Raw genomic sequence first — 18,477 nt, forward strand, 5'->3', positions numbered from 1 at the left:
ATATATACAGTATATCCATTTAGGAGAAAAACCTGAATTTCATCAATATCTCATTTTGTCAGCCAAGGATTTAAGTAACCGGCAATCCTTAAAAAGTACAAACATTTGGTTTAATTTTTCACTTCATTTTGTAAAGTTATCCGTTACTCTTTTCCAAATTGTGGATATCCAATTTTGGAACCAAACTCTTCATTTTCGGCCAAGTCTCACTTAACTCACGACATACTGGACAGATTTCAAACTTCAAAACGTTGATTCTCTATCAAATTCCCTTCTCTTCCTTCCTGAACACAAAACATGCAGAAAAAACAACAGCATCCATCCTTTATAAAAGCAGAAAGTCCAACCAGAACCTGAACCACTGAGCTCCTGCGGCTTTTCAAACCACATGTAAGCTCATGCTGCGTTCAAGTCATATTGGATTTACCGTAAATTTGAGCTGCTGACCGGGAAAACTTGTTCATGCCTCCTAGTGGTGATTACAAGTAAGATATGTGGGATGTTTTTATTTTTTTTGTATGCTCCAATTCCCAAGTCCCAAGTTTATGAAAATTAAAATTCTCAGTTATATTCACACTAACGCAATCAACTCCACTTAAGAAAAGTGAGTAATATCTGCTGCGGTTTGTTTATGGTCGATTTTTAAATCCATAAATAAGAAATGTTTTGGATGTGGTGCGTTCCGGCGAATTTCAAGACGCGAACGCTTCCGAGTCGTAGAGACGAGAGCCGGTTCCTCCCGTGTGACCTGAACGCAGCATCGGACCGGGCCTCGACCCGAGAGGAGCAGTGGGGTTGTTTTACTTTTTGGTCCGTTTTTCCCTTCGTGTGTCTATTTTGTAAATAGAATGAAATCGGTGCTACAGCGGGACGAAACCCGAGTGGAGTAAAGGCAGAAATTCTCCTGTCCAACTTTTCTCTGTTGTCGGGCAAAAGCCGCTCAGACAGTCCGGACTGAGGGGGGGGGGGGGTCATTATTCTTTCTCTCTTTCCATGAACTTTGGTCTTTGTAACAGGGTTCGAGGTCCCAGCGGTCATGAAACTCACTCAACACGTATATTAACTTGTAAAATCTCAATTCAAGTAAGAAAAAGAAATAATGACATTTAGGTGTGTTGTTTTTTTTTTTTGTCCACAGCAGCAGCAGTGATGCGGTCTCTCTGTGTGTATATTTATATATGTAAAGGCTCACTGTAAGCTTAGAGAGCTTGTTACTGCTGTACTGCTCCTCAGTCGGGACAGCAGGCAGTGAGACAGGCACCTGTCTGTCTCACTGTCTGTCTCTCTGTCTGTCTGTCTGTCTCTCTGTCTGTCTGTCTGTCTCTCTGTCTGTCTCTCTGTCTGTCTGTCTGTCCGTCAGACCGGACGCTCCTTCCCTTTCCTTACTAATGTGTACAGCATTTCTGTTTCTTTCATTTCATTTGTTTTTGGTTTTTTTTGCCGTTAGTCATTTTTAAATGTTTGTAAAAGGCAATTTTTTGTTTCCATTTTCTATAAAAAAAAAAAGAGAAACGATGAGTGTTGATGAGCTGAACTTTTGTGGGTTTTTTTTGAAGAAATTGAAAATTAAATGATGGAGGAACAGTTGGGTTTTTTGGTAACTGCTGTCCGGCTTTTCTTTACTCTGTGTGTGTGTGTGTGTGTGTGTGTGTGTTTTCAGTACTGCCCTGCTTCACACTGGCTATGTTACGTACACACTGAATTTATGAATGAGAGTGATGAATGCGCATATGTTTGGTTCACATTGGTAATGCATTTTCGTGCATTTACTCTCCCATTTGTATCTATTTGTCCCAAATAACAAGACATGAATCATTCAGATTGCATTAGGACTCTGAGTCCCTTCATAAAAGACTGGGCTGACATCAGTGACGCCTCAGGACTCTGCAGGATCATCTCAGTTGTTAAAGGAATAGTTCACCCAAAAATGAAAATTCAGTCATTACTCACACCCATGCCAGTAGAAAATCGGGTAAAGTGTGTTAGTCCGTACAACAGTCCCGGAGCTTGCCAGCTTAAGTACATTGCAGCGTTAAAAAACAACTGAAGTTGCTGGGGTCCTGTCTTCAGACTTCAAAAAAATAACGGAAAATAGCCATAAAATGAAATATACAAAGGAATTGGTTTAAAACAGTATTTCTACCTATTTTAAATCTCATGCTTTTATTTTGAAGGCTAAACGGCCAAACCGGAAGTCTTGTTTCTGCTAATTCGAGCTAGTCTTACCTATCGAGGCCGGGGTGCTGCACACATGACGTATTTTGAAAAGAACGGGTAAAGTGTCGATTTCAGCTAAATAATGATGTAAATGTCTTTTCAAGTCACTTTGGGATCTGTTGGCTTCGAGAGACTTGGATTATCCTGTAAGAGCTGCATGGAGACACTTTCTGGTTATTTTCCGTTATTTTTTGAACGCTGAAGACAGGTCTCCAGCTACTTCAGTTGTTTTGGAGAAGGGATCTCCGGGACTGTTTGTATGGACTAACAAACTTTACCCGATGTTCTACTGGCATTGGGGTGAGTAGATAATGACAGAATTTTATTTTTTGGGTGAACTATTCCTTTAAGTGTGTTCTCTCCCGTCCTGCTTAATCATCTAGTGCAGTGGTTCTCAAGCTGGGGGTCGGGTCCAAAACCCTAAAACCTGTTACCTCTTCCTGTTTTGTGCCGTAAAGCGATCCAGCAGATTTCCCTCCAGATCCACCAGGTGGAGAAACTGTGGAGGATGCAGAGTAGAGGCTGATACTGATGGACTGGTTTGTTTACTGTAATTCTACAAATTTCTCAAATTAATGTGCTAATGATTTATTGATGGTGAAATGCTTTGCAGAGCAGCTTTAATTGTTTGAAATTAGCTGGTAATGGTATTTTCATTTTAACACCAGACTCTGAGGGCGTGGCCAGTAATGGAGGTTGTTTGCTAGGAAATCTAAAATCTATAAGATCTATAAAATCTAAAACACACACACACACACACACACACACACACTTTGCTGGGTGTGACTTGCAGGCATGGAGCAATATCCTGACCACAGAGGCGTCGCGGCTGAACCTCTAGCTGAGCTCATCCACCGGCTTCCTCTTCCTCTCCACCAGCAGGACTTACCGTCAGAGACACGGTACGGTTCATACAGAGAACTGTTCAGTTGTTCCAGATGCTGAGAGCAGCTCTCTGGTGAATGGACTGGGACTTTTTTCGAAGATGGACTCTGGGTCTTGTAAACTGGACCTTGCTACTTGGGGAGTGATTTGCCTCTTCTTCTCCTCTTCTCATGGTAAGCTGCACACAAAGAGTCTGTGTTGCACGTTGCTCTTAAAACACGATGTTAAACCAGACAGTTCTGGGTTTTCAAAGACTTGAGTGAGTTAGGCATTTGCACACTAAACCAAAATCCCTTAATTTTATCTCTGAAATGTCCTTAATTTCTCCATTACATAAACATTAATTATCCATTAAAAATACACAGCTTTAAAAAAAGTAAGGTTAGTATCATGGGTTTATAAGGGATTTATTCATGGGTTGATTCACAGAAACACTAGTAATTAATGGATTTTTCATGCAGGATTATTAAGTGGAAATTAATGGAAAAGTTCCTGTCTCCCTGAATTTTACATTAAATTAGAAAGTAAGGAGTCAAGATTAAGGCAGAGTTTAAGGAGGTTTCTATGGGATCTCCTCCATTAATGTAAATTAATGAATATGTAAGTTCATTTTAAAGGATTAAGCTACTAGTTTTCCACATTTTAATCATGAAAACAAGTGCTGGTCTTGTTTCCTGTTTCTGCACTCAGAGCTGACGGTGAAGCATGAAGAACTGCAGAGGTGTGAGACCGACCGGCGGGTCTGTGTCACCGACCCCGCAGACTGTGGCCCGCCGCCTGCATCGAGACAGGGTACACACACACACACACACACACACACACACACACACACTCTGGTCCCATATATTGCAGTTTGGCTGTTTTATTTCTTGTTTTTAATCTGCAGTAACTAATTTGTTTTGTTCAAAGCACAATAAGTATGTTTGTCCCGACTTGGCTCTTTTCCTCAACGCCGCCCCATCAACTCATATCCCATAAATTCGTCGAGTCACTTCAGTTACAAACAAAAAGTCTGATTTTCTTCTAAATATCAGTGCACAAGTATCCTTATGCTCTGTAATTTACCATAAAATGTCGACATCAGGTTTTGTAGACTCGGTGGATGTATGTATATGTGCAACATGTTGAGAAATCCTTCCTTTGCTGGATCAAAAATGATTAAATGAAAGGAACATCCATGCCAGTAGTTCTGTGAGTTCTTTCGACCGGTCATCCTCCAGGCGATGACATCATCCATCTGTCAAACATATCAGGTAACATCTGATTTGTCACTGGTCTGACTGGTGCTCTGCACTGAAGCACTGCGACAGCTAAATGACCTAACTCCACTAACGTTACTTAAATACCACAAGATGACGTCACCTACCGTTAAAGTCTGCAGGGCAGAAGACGAGTTGCTGTCTGCAGATCTGTTGCTGACTGTGGAGTGTGAAGTTTCACTTTTGTTTTCACAGCAGGAGACTCTGACTGAGTTCAGTCTGCTGGTCTGCTGTCTGTACATCTCCACACTACAGACAGGATGTGATGTCACATCAGGCCATGAGAGATCCATTTAGATCCATTTCTATACAGACCAACTTTTGATTCTGTGCCTCTGTATGGAAACACTGCAGCTCACAGTCAAATACGCCCTCTAGAGGCCATCTGATGAAGCGCAGCATCTCACTAAACATTACCTGACTGACTGCCTGACTGACTGACTGACTGCCTGACTGACTGACTGACTGACTGCCTGACTGACTGCCTGACTGACTGACTGACTGACTGACTGACTGACTGACTGACTGACTGACTGACTGACTGACTGACTGACTCACTGACTGACTGACTGACTCACTGACTGACTGACTGACTGACTGACTGACTCACTGACTGACTGACTGACTGACTGACTCACTGACTGACTGCCTGACTGACTGACTGACTGACTGACTGACTCACTGACTGACTGACTGACTGACTGACCTGTATTTGCCTTGCGATGCCCTTGGCTGCTCCGTGGGAAAATTTACACACTGATTGACCTGATGGGGCGCTATAATTACAGGTCAAAATTTCAAATTTTAAAATTTTGAAAGGCCATAAATGCTACACCTGATTTTGATCTGATTTTGATGAAATTTGGGATGAGGCATCTTGTTCCAGACTGGGTGCCTGCATCATTCATGGGGGACGAGATGTTTACTTAATGAAATGCTTTTTATTGGTTTCTTCACACAGTTTTAGTATGTTGACGGTGAAAATGGTGCAAATGCACATCCTCAAACTATTCCATAAACTACCTGACATAACAAAAAAGCAACAAAAGTGCAAGATAATAATGATAACAATAATATATTTTTATTGTTAACAAGCCCTCTATCCCCATAGCAAGAATCTTTCCATAGCGTTAAAATGAAAGTCTCGTGACATGACGTAGGCGGTGTTGTTGGCAGGTTCCCAATTCTGATCCAGGTTAGTCAGCCAGAAAATGGACCCACATACAAACTTCAGTAATTGGAAATATTCACATTATTTTGAACTGCTAGAAGAAAAGGGTAAAAACATCATAATATATATAAGTTATGCGCCTGTCGACTGTGAAGAATAGCACTTAAAATTTAAAAAAACTTTTGCAGAACAAGCACAATACAACAAGACTTCAGGAGAAAATTGGTTAACTTGAAAGTACTCTAATGAGTTACTTTTAATAAAGAGTAACTAAGTAAAGTAACTAGTTAGTATTTAGGAGCAGTAACTTAGTAAAGTGACTCGTCAGCCTCTCCCTCCCTGTCTCCCTGCAGCTCTGAACGTCTCCTGTTTCTACCAGCAGTCGTCGACCTTCAGATCCATGACCTGCGACTGGAGCCGGGAGCCCGGCGGCCGCGGCGAGCCGCTCTACTCGCTGATCTTCAGCAAGTGAGCAGAGTTACAGAGACACGAACACCGCGGGGGTCAGATGGTCAGGTGTTCAGCTCCCATGGTGAAACTGAACGTCCGACCTCAGTGTCCGCACTCTCAGCCGTCTGGACGCCAGGGTTCAGGGCCGTCCCGCTGTCACGTGTGTCCGCAGTCCTGCAGACGTCGCTTGAGGGAATTACCCACAGTTCATAGTGTTTGTGACGTTAATATCGATATGTGGAAAATATCAGCGACCCAATACAAAAATAAACCCACACAATTCAGGAAAAATAAACAAAAAACAAGTAACAAGAAAAACAGGCATAAAAGGGACAAAGTACATGCAGGATACAGAGAACATGTTTAACATTATTCATCAACATTTATTTTCATTTTTGCCTAATAATGCTGCATAAACAAAAATACAGAGTAAATTGCAAATTGATTGATTGACAGTTACGTCTCCTCTGTCGTAACTGGAGGAAATGTCATGAAATCAGAGCAAATTTTTATTTTATTTACTTATTTACTTTCTCAGCTTAGCTCAGCTCAGTCTCTGTGGAGACACAAACGGCTTTTCTGGAGATATTTTGACAGTTTGGACTCGTTGCAGCAACTGACAGCTGACTGGAGACAGTACTGTCTGTGGGTCCAACAGCTACATGGCTTTAATCAGACGCTGATCATTTGATATCTGTGAAATTTAGAGGAGCCAGTCTGTAAAAATGTAATCCCAAGGATGTGAGTTACCTGCTTTCCAAAATAAAAGTTTTAATCTTGTGCTATCTAGAGAAGCTTTGTTTTCAGACAGATAGGGATCTACATTTTGGAACAGAACTCTTCAAATCTTCTCTGTTTGGACACAACAGACAGACAGAAAAATGAAGGTAAATCCCAAATCCTTCTCTTCCATCTTCTTCAGGAAAAATAACGTTGTGTCCTGCAAGGGCATCTTCAACCCGACCGCCAACCTCAGTGTGACAGTGAGGATCAGAAACTACCTGGGGAAGAGGGAGGTGTGGTCGCTGCCTCTCACTGTGGATGTTTACCGTGCAGGTGAGACACAGCTCACCTGTGGATGTTTACCGTGCAGGTGAGACACACAGCTCACCTGTGGATGTTTACCGTGCAGGTGAGACACACAGCTCACCTGTGGATGTTTACCGTGCAGGTGAGACACACAGCTCACCTGTGGATGTTTACCGTGCAGGTGAGACACACAGCTCACCTGCAGGGTGCAGAACGACAGCAGCAGAACACGGAAACAAGGAACATGAATGGAAAATATGTTACATGAATATAAATATGTATGATAACAAAATATATGAAAATATAAATATATCCTCTCCTCCTCTCCTCCTCTCTCCTCTCCTCCTCTCCTCTCCTCTCCTCTCCTCTCCTCCCTCCTCTCCTCTCCTCTCCTCTCCTCCCTCCTCTCTCCTCTCCCCTCCTCTCCTCCTCTCCTCCTCTCCTCTCCTCTCCTCTCCTCTCCTCCTCTCCTCTCCTCTCCTCTCCCTCTCCTCCTCTCCTCTCCTCTCCTCTCCTCCTCTCCCCTCCTCTCCTCTCCTCCTCTCCCCTCCTCTCCTCTCCTCTCTCCCCTCCTCCTCTCCTCTTCCCTCCTCTCCTCTCCTCTCCTCTCCCTCTCCTCCTCTCCTCTCCTCTCTCTCCTCCTCCTCTCCTCTCCTCCTCTCCTCTCCTCTCCTCTCCTCTCCTCCCCTCCCCTCCTCCTCCCCTCCCCTCCTCCTCTCCTCTCTCCTCTCCTCTCCTCTCCTCCCCTCCCCTCCTCCTCCCCTCTCCTCCTCTCCTCTCCTCTCCCCTCCTCTCCTCTCCTCTCTCCTCTCCTCTCCTCTCCCCTCCTCTCCTCCTCTCCTCTCTCCCCTCCTCCTCTCCTCTTCCCTCCTCTCCTCTCCTCCTCTCTCTCCTCCTCTCCTCTCCTCTCTCTCCTCCTCCTCTCCTCTCTCCTCTCCTCTCCTCTCCTCCCTCCTCTCCTCTCTCCTCCTCTCCTCTCCTCTTCCCTCCTCTCTCCTCCTCTCCTCTCCTCTCCTCTCCTCCCCTCCCCTCCTCCTCTCCTCCCCTCCTCCTCTCCTCTCCTCCTCTCCTCTCCTCAGTCAAACCTCTCCAGCCGGTGTTAACTGTAGTAAACTCCACTGCAGACTCTGTTGTTGTGTCCTGGGTGAGCAGGGAGTTCAGCAGCTGTCAGCTCCGCTACAGAGTCGACTCCAGTCACACATGGACTCAGGTAGAAAGGGCTTTCAGGTGATGGCGGCCATATTGGAGGTCCACAGCTCTTTGGGCGGCGGCGACTGTAAACGGCTAATCGAGTGAATTGAACAGACGGTTAATTCGTGTCTGTGTCTGACTCCAGGCTGCGGGCTCGGTGCAGGGAGACGGGACGCTGGTCTACAGGATAACGGACCTTCAGCCCTTCACCGTCTACAGGTCTGCTGTGGCCTGCAGGCGGGAGGTCGGCTACCGGAGCGACTGGAGCGCCGACGCCACGGGGAGGACGCTGGAGAGGGGTAACACTTCACATTCACACACAGCAAAAGATTTTTTTTTTTTATTATTAAACCTTTATTTAACCAGGTGAGTCCCATTGAGATTACAAGATCTCTTTTTCGAGGGAGCCCGGGCCAAGATAGCAGCAATACAGAATTTCAAACAACATACAAGCAAACATTAAAAGCACATAAAACAAAACATACAGTAGCAACTCACAGAGTCATACGCCTAAAAGACAGACAGGAGGAAACGGGTCTAGCTAAGGAAGCAATTACAAATTCCAGCTGAATTTGCCTCCAAACCCTTCACTACATCTTTGAATGTCCTGATCGGGATCAGCTCATCTAGCTGCAAATCTGTCTGCAAGTGGCTCCAGGCTGCAGGGGCGGAGAACATAAAGGCCCGTTTGCCAAATTCAGTGCGAACCTTAGGGACGGACAGTAAGAGGGTGTCATTTGAGCGCAAACAATAATTACTAGTTTTGAGTGAGATATACCCACAAAGGTAAGAGGGGAGCAGACCAAGGATGGACTTATAAATAAATATGTACCAATGAGTAAGTCTGGTAATATCCATCTGACAGCTGCACTAGGCGAGAATCTGATGTAAAGATACACCTGTCCTATCAGCCAAAATGAGTCTGCAGCAGAGAAGAGTCCCTTCATGAGAGGTCGGCACCCCCAGGCAGCAAGTTTGTGACTAACAAGACAAATTAAAATTAAACTTAAAATTCGTTCCAAAGGTCACGGTTGTCACATAAAAACTTGCTGGTCTTAACTCTCCGCCGATTTGTTTCCCAGCGCCCTCCAGACCTCCAGAGGCGTGTTACCGTCTGGAGAAAACTGAATCTGGTGGATCTCTTCTCCTTCATCTGATGTGGAAGGTAGATTGTAGAACATTTTTTGGAATTGTTATCTGGATAAATATTTTTATTGATGTTGAAATGCTACACGTAGCACCTGAAGACCCATTTGTTCAGTTCCTAGTTACCTTAAAGGACAATTCCAGCGTGATTTTTTTTTTGATTTTGCTCATTTTTCACATTTCCCATCCACTTAATGTTTATCCTAACAGTTTGTTGGATTTTGCGTTGTTGTCTTTTATTCTTACCTTCTACATCTCGTCTCTCTGCAGGCTCTTGACCTCCACGAGGCCGGAGGTCGTATCCTAGGATACCGGGTGAGCTACGGGCCGACGAAGAAGCGGCGGCCGCAGCAGAGCGTGATCCGTGACGTCACGGAGCTGACGGCGCCCCTGGTGGCGGAGGAGCGGTACTGGAGCGTGAGCGTGTCGGCCTTCAACACGGCGGGACGCGGCCCGGCCGCTCAGCTCAGCGTGGACACACACACACGGCACCGTGAGTGGATCTGTCATCAGGAATTATTATCATAATTATCTTTATTATTATTATTATTATTATTATTATTATTATTATTACATTAGATTGATGTCGCAGGTTTGCTGTCGCTGCACAAAATAAGCAGAATATCAGCAGGGTTCAGGTGTTGATCAGTGCCGGGCGCTCCACTCTGTCCTCAAAGCTGCTGAGGGTTCAGTCTTCTAAACAGGCAGTCCGGTCCGCTCTCTCTCCGGTCCGCTCTCTCTCCGGTCCGCTCTCTCTCCGGTCCGCTCTCTCTGCTCTCTCTCCGGTCTGCTCTCTCTCCGGACCGCTCTCTCTCCGGTCCGCTCTCTCTCCGGTCCGCTCTCTCTGCTCTCTCTCCGGTCTGCTCTCTCTCCGGACCGCTCTCTCTCCGGTCCGCTCTCTCTCCGGACCGCTCTCTCTCTGCTCTCTCTCCGGTCCGCTCTCTCTCCGGTCCGCTCTCTCTCCGGTCCGCTCTCTCTGCTCTCTCTCCGGTCTGCTCTCTCTCCGGACCGCTCTCTCTCTGCTCTCTCTCTGGTCCGCTCTCTCTCCGGTCCGCTCTCTCTCCGGTCCGCTCTCTCTCCGGACCGCTCTCTCTCTGCTCTCTCTCCGGTCTGCTCTCTCTCCGGTCCGCTCTCTCTGCTCTCTCTCCGGCAGCAGTGCCGCTACTGAATGACTATAGAAACACTATAGAAACACTATAGAAACACTATAGAAAACACCATAGCTGATTCCTATGGCCAGTTCAATGTTACTAAAGAGTCCATATTACTGATTATTAAATTAAATTAAATCCTGTTCGCTCCTGTTGTTGCATGTTACACCTTCTCCCTCTCTGTCTGTATACAAGAAAGTGACAAAACTTCACTGTCCAGATGGGAAACTCACTGAAACACTGAGGTCAGAGTCCCTGAGATTACGATGCGAGGGCAATCTGTGCATTTTTTGCGAGTCACTTTCAGAGTTTCCATCTTATTCATGAAGGAATTTATGCAAATCAAGTTGTGGTGCAAAAACCACATTCTGAATGGACGAACTCTTTGTGCCAAGCTCTTTGCATACAGTATTTATGCCTCCTCTCAAAGGAATATGATTCTGGTACTGTGTGTGTCAACTGAAACACGCACATGTACACACACACACACACACACACACACACAGCCAATCTTCTCACCCATCCAACTGACTGTGTAATTGCAAATCATGATTATCAGCCTGTGTGTTGACACTTTCTGACACTATCAGATTAAAACTAGTTCTGCAGTTGTGCAACATCCTCTGCGTGTGTGTGTGTGTGTGTGTGTGTGTGTGTGAGAGAGAGTGTGTGTGTGTGTGTGGGTGTGTGTGAGAGACTGTTATCAGAGAAGGAAGCAGCAGCAGTGACACGATCAACAGATAAAACTTCACTCTCATATTACAACAGAACATTTCTCATCCTATCCAATGCTCAGTTTAGTTTCAGCTTGTGAAAACACAGAACAAAAATATCTGTGAAGCTGAACGATGTGACGAGTTCAGCTGTATTTCACAAGGTGCTTCACATTTCAAATGTCAAGGGCAGAGCCGTGTTTCTGAGTTGAATGTCTAATTTCATATCTGCCTGTTCATCATCTTCAGTCTTTTTTTTTTTTTAATATTTGCAATAATTCAGCCACAATCCTTCTCCCAACGTCTCTGCTTCCTCCTCTTCAGATGATATATTGAAGGACAACGGTGCAATTTTTCAAAAAGTGACTTGGCAGACATGACAATTTAATTAAATGTCATGATTTTTGTGGATTCCAAGGTGTCTAAAGTATATTCTCAGTTACTCCGGAAGCCGATAGCAGCGATGAATCAACAGAAAATACCTGCCAAATGTCTCAATCACAGAAGAAGATGCAGTGCAACAATCTGAGATATTAAGTCAAAATGAGAGACACCCAGTATGACCCGCCTGTCAGAAACACAGGTGGCGCTCTCTCACTGTTTTCCCAAAATATATAATATACTAATAATACCATAATATCTAAAACCGTTTGGGTAAAACTTTACTTGAACTGCATTGTGATACATTACAAGCAGATTATAAAGCCCAGATAAACATTTCTCATGTGTTTTAAAAAAAATCATATCGCACCAAAATGAAACGTAGAAGAAGAGAGGAACAGGAAGCAGACGTGACGACAATCAGTGGTAAAAACAAACATGGACGCCACTATAGCAGTGCAGCTGGAGGAGCGGGATGTGATATGTGACGGAGCCCCTACGATCGACCAATCAGAGCGCACGACTCCGCGTAGACTCGACGCAAAAGTTGGAGATTCTTGGGCAGGTTCCAACACCTACAGAGACAGTTTTCAACCTCAAATCCGCGTCAAATAGCATCAGTTTACGTGCAGAGACGCTATTTTCGTTAAAATATAAAATGCCCTTAACTGCATGCATTGCACAATGATTGGGGAAATGCAAACTAATATAAACAGAAGTAAATTGGGTTTAACTCTAAAAGACGGTATTCTCCTTTAATGGTTTTGACGGTTATGTTGGTGGCGATTATGGTAATGACACAGATGATGATGATCTCATTGTTGTTCTTATTGATGACGCCGCTAATGAATATATCCGTGACAATTTTCCTAATAATCTTGCCGTTGTTGTCTTCAGTTCTCCCCTCAGTGAGAAACCTGTGGGTCTCTCCGGGTAAGAAGGGTCTTCAGGTCCGATGGGAGTTAGCCCCGCCCCCGCCCCCTCCCCAGGCCCCGCCCCCTCCCTCTGCCTCGGACCCGGCCCCGCCCTCTGTTCTGCCCGTCAGTCATTTTGTCGTCCAGTGGAGCTCAGAGAGCCGTCCGGCCGCCCGCCGCTGGAGCCGAGCGGACGGCTTCACCGCCACCGTCACCCGAGGTACAGACACACTCCACACCTGCTTTCTACGGAAGATGATTAGGGTCACATGTGAAAAATGTATTCGAGTTCTGAGCTCGAATACATTTTTCACATGTGACCCTAATCATCTTCTGTAATTTTCTATATTGTCCATCTGAAAAATTTGGTCCTAACCATCAGAGTGAAGTTGTCAGCTCTAGTGACGGGACGATATATCGAAATTCATTAAATCGCAATGCAAAAATGTGACAATACGTATAGTGGGTCAGGAACATGAATGGTGATATCAGCTCCATGTTATTCTGCTGTCAGGAACATGAATGGTGATATCAGCTCCATGTTATTCTGCTGTAGTAATCACTAATGAGACTCTTGACCATCACAGTTTCACAAGCTCTCCATCCAAATTACATTATTGTCACTTTGTAATGACATTTTTAAATTGTTGTTTACATTCTAGCAGCCAATGGCATCGCTGGAAAGATTTGTGTCTCAGAAATAAACAGAATTCTGCACAGTCAGACTTGACACTGAGCTTTTATTTATCACATCGCATCGTGGTTGTATTGAATCATGAACCTCATATCCAATCAAATCGTATCGTGAGATAAACAGATCGTCCATCACTAGTCAGCACACGGGTTCTTCTTCTTATTGTTTGTTTGTTTGTTCCTTTTTCTTTCTTTCCAGTCCTAATTCTGCTGAAATCTTATCCCTAGACTTTTAACATCTTAAGATGCTAAAGTACAGTGTTTGTTTCTGTCTTTCTTTCTTCTTCTTTCCAGTCCTAATTCTGCTGAAATCTTATCCTTGTGCTTTTAACATCTTAAAGTCGAGATGAAACGGCATTTCGAGAGTATCTAACTTCCGTATCGTGACGTATTTCCGAGTGAAACAGGAAAGACAGGCGGGACGTAACGTTGGGAGGAATTTGATTTGAACGTTGAAAAGTGGGCGTGTCCTAACACCTGAAGACACACCGAAGTACCGTGCTGCTGCTAGCTAGCTAACTAATGAATCTTAGCTCTGTGCGCTAAAAGTTGAAGATTGATTGATGGGTGGATGTCATGATATTATTGGTTGAAATTAGTTACGGGCATGCTTACATAAGCACACGGCATATTTCGTTTTACAGGAAGAAAACATGATTGAATTTTGATATAAGAATACAATGAAATTGATTTTTTGTATTTTTTTTGGCATATATTGTTAAATAGGTGCACAATATGACCGGGGATGTGATCTAAAAGGGTTAAAAAGGCATTTTTCATTTCATCTCGACTTTAAGATGCTAAAGTACGACACTTCACAGCTGATAATGAGTCAGTCAGTCAGTCTGTTGTGTCTGTGTTCTGGTTCGTGTCTGTTGACTCTCTCAGATCACCTGGACTCTGCTCAGTCTTACTCCATCAGTGTTTCCTCCGTCTCCCACCAGCAGTGCGGCGCTCCTCAGTCGCTGCCGGCCAGCCTGGAGCACGGCGGTAAATAGATACGAATGACGTTTCAAATAGGCCACGCCCACAAAGTTTCTATGAGCAAAACAATACATCGACATTTTCTGTGGTTGCTTTTTCTGTTCTAATAATTGATGTGAATCGCCCAAAATCTTTTCACAGTTGTCAAACAGCTGCATGATCATAATTTAATTATCTGGAAGTCACAAAATGCTAACAAGCTTTTAATGATCCTGCTGTTGTGAAAAGGATAACGACAAATTATTGACATAATATACATTTATAACATAAATTACTATATGTTCAACTTATATATGTATGTATATGTGTATACATCTGTAGGAAAATATGTAGAATTCACATTAAAATTCACTTTAACATTTGTACTACTACTCTCCTATTCTCCTACAATTAAAATATATTTTTTTTACATACTTTGCAATGTCTAGCATTGTTTTCAGTGCAGAATCCTGCAGGAAGCTCTTCTTGTTTTTCCGCAGCTCTGCTGGAAGCGGTCAGACTGAAGATCGAGACCGTGACCAAAACCACCGCCGCGGTCAAGTGGGCGTGGCAGAGGGAGAAGGAACCAATCGGAGTCGACAGATACAGACTGGTGCTGAGAGGAGACTCAGAGGAACGAGGTAGGAAACTCTTTTCCTCCAATATTCACTCCATCCCAGCAGTGACGGTTGGGTTCATTTTGTATTTACAATGAAATGAAAAATGACTTTTTAACCTTGTTAGCTAATTTTCCATGTCACCATACACACCTGTTTAATAATAAATGCCCCAAAATGTACAACATTTTATTTTCTTGTATTTAAATATAAAATCCCTTTACTTTTACTTCCAGGAAACAGTGTATTTTTAGTGGTTAGTGGTTTAGTGGTTATCGGTGATAAAGTCACAGACTTTTGAACAATCCCTCCCCTCTGTGGAAAATCAAACCCAGAAGACGAGCAGAAAAAACAAAACAGACTTCCTGAAAAGGAGGATGTGAGTTCTGACTAACTATAAAAGTGTAATAAAGCGAAGCTGCATGTGTATGAAAGTGTTTTCCTACCGCTGACAGACACAAAACTTTTCCACCATGTTGAGAAGGTTAAAGGTCATCATTACATCATAACTCCAACGCACCTGAATGCAGGGGAACTTCCCTCTCTCTCTTCCAGCCCTGCCGGTGTGGCCGGACCAATGGCAGCACACCTTCCTCAACCTGTCACCCAGCACTGAGTATTCTGTCCTCCTATTGGCTGATAACACCTCCAGAGTGATCATCCCCTTCAGAACAGCTTTTGGTGAGTTTCAGTGGTTCCTCTGAAGAGTTCCTGTCATCACGACTCACCGGCCAAAACAGTTGAACTGCTGATCTACAGTTTAATACAGAATTCACATTATAACATATAGCAAGACACAGACACACACACACACACACACACACACACACACACACACACACACACACAGCCAGCTTTTTATCCTGGTTCTTCATGGCTCCCACGTTGTGAAATGGAACTTAACAGGAAAGAGAACCATTGATACACTCTGCACTTTTAAAAAGAATCTCAAGTTTAATATTGCTTTTAATTAGTTACTGTTTTTATTGTTCTTCATTTTTGCTAATTTTCTGCTTCTGTCTCACTGTGCTTTACATGACTTCTGAACTGCCTACTTGTTTTTATTTATCTGTTTTTCTCACTCTGTATTTTACCTCAATTTGTCTTCTCCTCTATTTATGGTAAAGCACTGAGCTGCATTTCAAGGGTGCTATATAAATAAAGTTTATCATTATTATTATTATTATTATTATTATTATTTTCAATAAAAGCTGTCAGCAGGAAGCTGAAGTGTTTTTCTCTGCAGACGAGTCGACGACAGTGGCTGCAGTGACGCCTCTGCTGCTGCTGGCTGTCACCGTGCTGATCGTCTCCATCCTGTCCAGGACTGTGTAAGGACACACACACACACACACACACACACACACACACACACACACACACACACACACATTCACAGAGTAGTCAAATATCAATGCATGAATTCGACTACTGTCCTTTGTGGGCCACTGTAGGCTGAGGTATGATTTCTTTTTTCACTTCACAAAACTTAATTCACATTTGTAAATCTTAGAAAACACTTATAAATAGTATTTGCACTATATTTACTTGAGTGTTTATTTGCCTGTATGCAGTGCAAGTGTATTATTTCATAGTTCAATGAAATTGAACCCTAAAAAGGACCAAAATGCCCCCAAAAATCAGATCAAGGGGGAAAAAATGCAGCTGAAAAAAGTCAGTTTCTTACCCCGACTGTTTTACAGCACATCTTGTCTTGTGTTGTGTTTGTTTATCTGCACTACCTGTGAAGATACACCTCGTGCCATCACCTGTTAACCTGGTCTAATTCCTTGTGTATCTGTTGTACTTGATAATAAAAAAGCAATTCTTATTATTCTATTCTGTTTTTGTGCAGGTACAAGTCGTACTTCTTCCCGCCCATCTCCGGCCCGCAGGGCAGCGCGACCGGACGGTGGCTGATGGACACGAACCACCAGGTCATCTGCTGCTCCATCACCTTCACTTACAGTCCATCCATTTAGAATCATTCAGAATCTGCTTTGGCCCTCAAACATACAACAATGTACATTTTGAGTACATTAAGATATATTCTTGGAGATTTTGGCTTGTAGACTTTAACCACTTTTAAAACTAGGCTCAAGACGTTTTTGTTGTGCACTGCCTATGCAACTTGATCTTTATTCTCTTTTTATGCATTTTAATTTTTTATTTATTCTCTCTTCTTTTACACTTTATTATCTCTTTTTATTCGTTTTTTCTTCATCTTATCCTGCATTTCTTGTCTAATGTCTTATACAGTATATCTTGTGTAAAGCACTTTTTGAATTTCCTTTGTGTATGAAATGTGCTATATATTGCCTTGCCTTGATGGAAAATAAGTCTTTGAAAACATTTGTAACCCGTCATAATTCAAAGTGCAGCTCTGTTGTACTTCAGTGGTTACAGATATTACAGGTGTGAATAACCTTTTACAGCCTTAAATTGTCAAACTCATGTTTAACTCTACATAAAATATTTTCAACTCAATAATCGCTTAATAAATCACTAGCTAAAGAAAGCCACTAATACGATGAGAGCATTTCAATAGGGAGCGCCATTTTGTTATTATTAATTTGGGCCTTTAAAGAGTAAAGGCCGAATTAGACTTCTCCGTCAACGACGGCGGGGGGCACGGTCCCGGTTCATTTTTGCCTTAAGTGGAAAAAAAAAACTATCATCATATGAATCCAAAAGTCCTGAAATGACGACAACACTTTTCCTGTCTGTCTCATAATTTGTTTCCCTCAACAGAAAACATCTGCAGAGAGAAACATCCTGGCTATAAAAGACTTCCAGGTGACGGATATACTGGGAAAGAAAAGTCTCATCGTGGTCGGACCGGACTCCCGACCCGCCGCGGATGAGGACCTAGATGAACACACACCTCCGCCGTCGCTCAGTCACCTCATTATCAAATACTCTGACTCAGAATACACTGCTGACACTCCTGCTGTAGAGCGCAAAGCCGTCGTTTCTCTCCAGTCCTATAACCCTGACTACGTGGTGAACTGCCATCTTCCTGAAACGGCCGGTTTTACAGCTGAGGAGAGCGTTTCTCTGCTGCCGTGTCAGACGGACCATGTGGCTAACGGTCATTTTCCTGAGAAAGAGGAAGAGAGCAGACAGGTCGGCGTTTCTCAGACGTCACGTCAGACAGAAAATGTAAAATGTCCTTTTGAGGAAAGCGTGGGAAGCGGAGAGAGTCCCGGTCTTCCTCAGCTGGCTTGTGAGACAGAATACGTGCTGAACTCTTATTTCATGGAGAAAACTGCTGTTGAGGCAGCGGGCGAACAGGCAGATCGTTCCCATGTTCTCTGTGAGAAAGATTAAGTTAAAGGATAAGTGTTTTTTAATGCATTTCTTACCGTCAACAAATCCTATGAAAATAACAAAATCAACAATGCGTTTGCTCTACTCCCGTTACTTTCCCACTTCCCACGTACCGTTTTTAGCCTTCAACCCGGAAGTCATTGGCTCCAACTGTAAGCTAAAAACCTTTAAATACAGCTCCCAAAGACATAGTTTACATTTTAAAAATCGCTAACTGTTACCATGAAAAGTCAGACTGTTGTAGTTATTACCAAATCAAATTCAAATGGGAACAAATTCTTCATTACGCCTGGGACTATTTTCTGTGCTACGGAACTACTTTCCTGAGATGGAAAACGTGTTTATGACCGGCTTATTCATTGCTGAT

The 18,477-nt window shown here is 43.5% G+C and overlaps 1 protein-coding gene across 1 annotated transcript; it reads left to right on the plus strand.

The window, feature by feature from the left end:
* The first annotated feature begins 8,241 nt into the window (after positions 1–8,241).
* LOC144539597 (interleukin-6 receptor subunit beta) lies at positions 8,242–18,213 on the plus strand. Its single transcript, XM_078285123.1, has 11 exons — positions 8,242–8,259; positions 8,348–8,501; positions 9,285–9,367; positions 9,619–9,841; positions 12,491–12,727; positions 14,089–14,190; positions 14,664–14,804; positions 15,336–15,461; positions 16,027–16,111; positions 16,636–16,717; positions 17,532–18,213. The coding sequence occupies exons 1-11, from the start codon at positions 8,242–8,244 to the stop codon at positions 18,108–18,110; spliced, it is 1,830 nt and encodes a 609-aa protein (XP_078141249.1). The 3' UTR covers positions 18,111–18,213.
* Positions 18,214–18,477: the final 264 nt, after the last annotated feature.

This window comes from Centroberyx gerrardi, chromosome 8, assembly GCF_048128805.1.
Source record: "Centroberyx gerrardi isolate f3 chromosome 8, fCenGer3.hap1.cur.20231027, whole genome shotgun sequence".
NCBI lineage: Eukaryota > Metazoa > Chordata > Actinopteri > Beryciformes > Berycidae > Centroberyx > Centroberyx gerrardi.

Excerpts from the sequence above, each read along its gene's own strand:
- LOC144539597 (XM_078285123.1), top strand. Across the intron at positions 14,191-14,663 it reads GGCCAGCCTGGAGCACGGCG|CTCTGCTGGAAGCGGTCAGA; the intron begins GTAAATAGATAC and ends GTTTTTCCGCAG. Across the intron at positions 16,718-17,531 it reads TGATGGACACGAACCACCAG|AAAACATCTGCAGAGAGAAA; the intron begins GTCATCTGCTGC and ends TTCCCTCAACAG.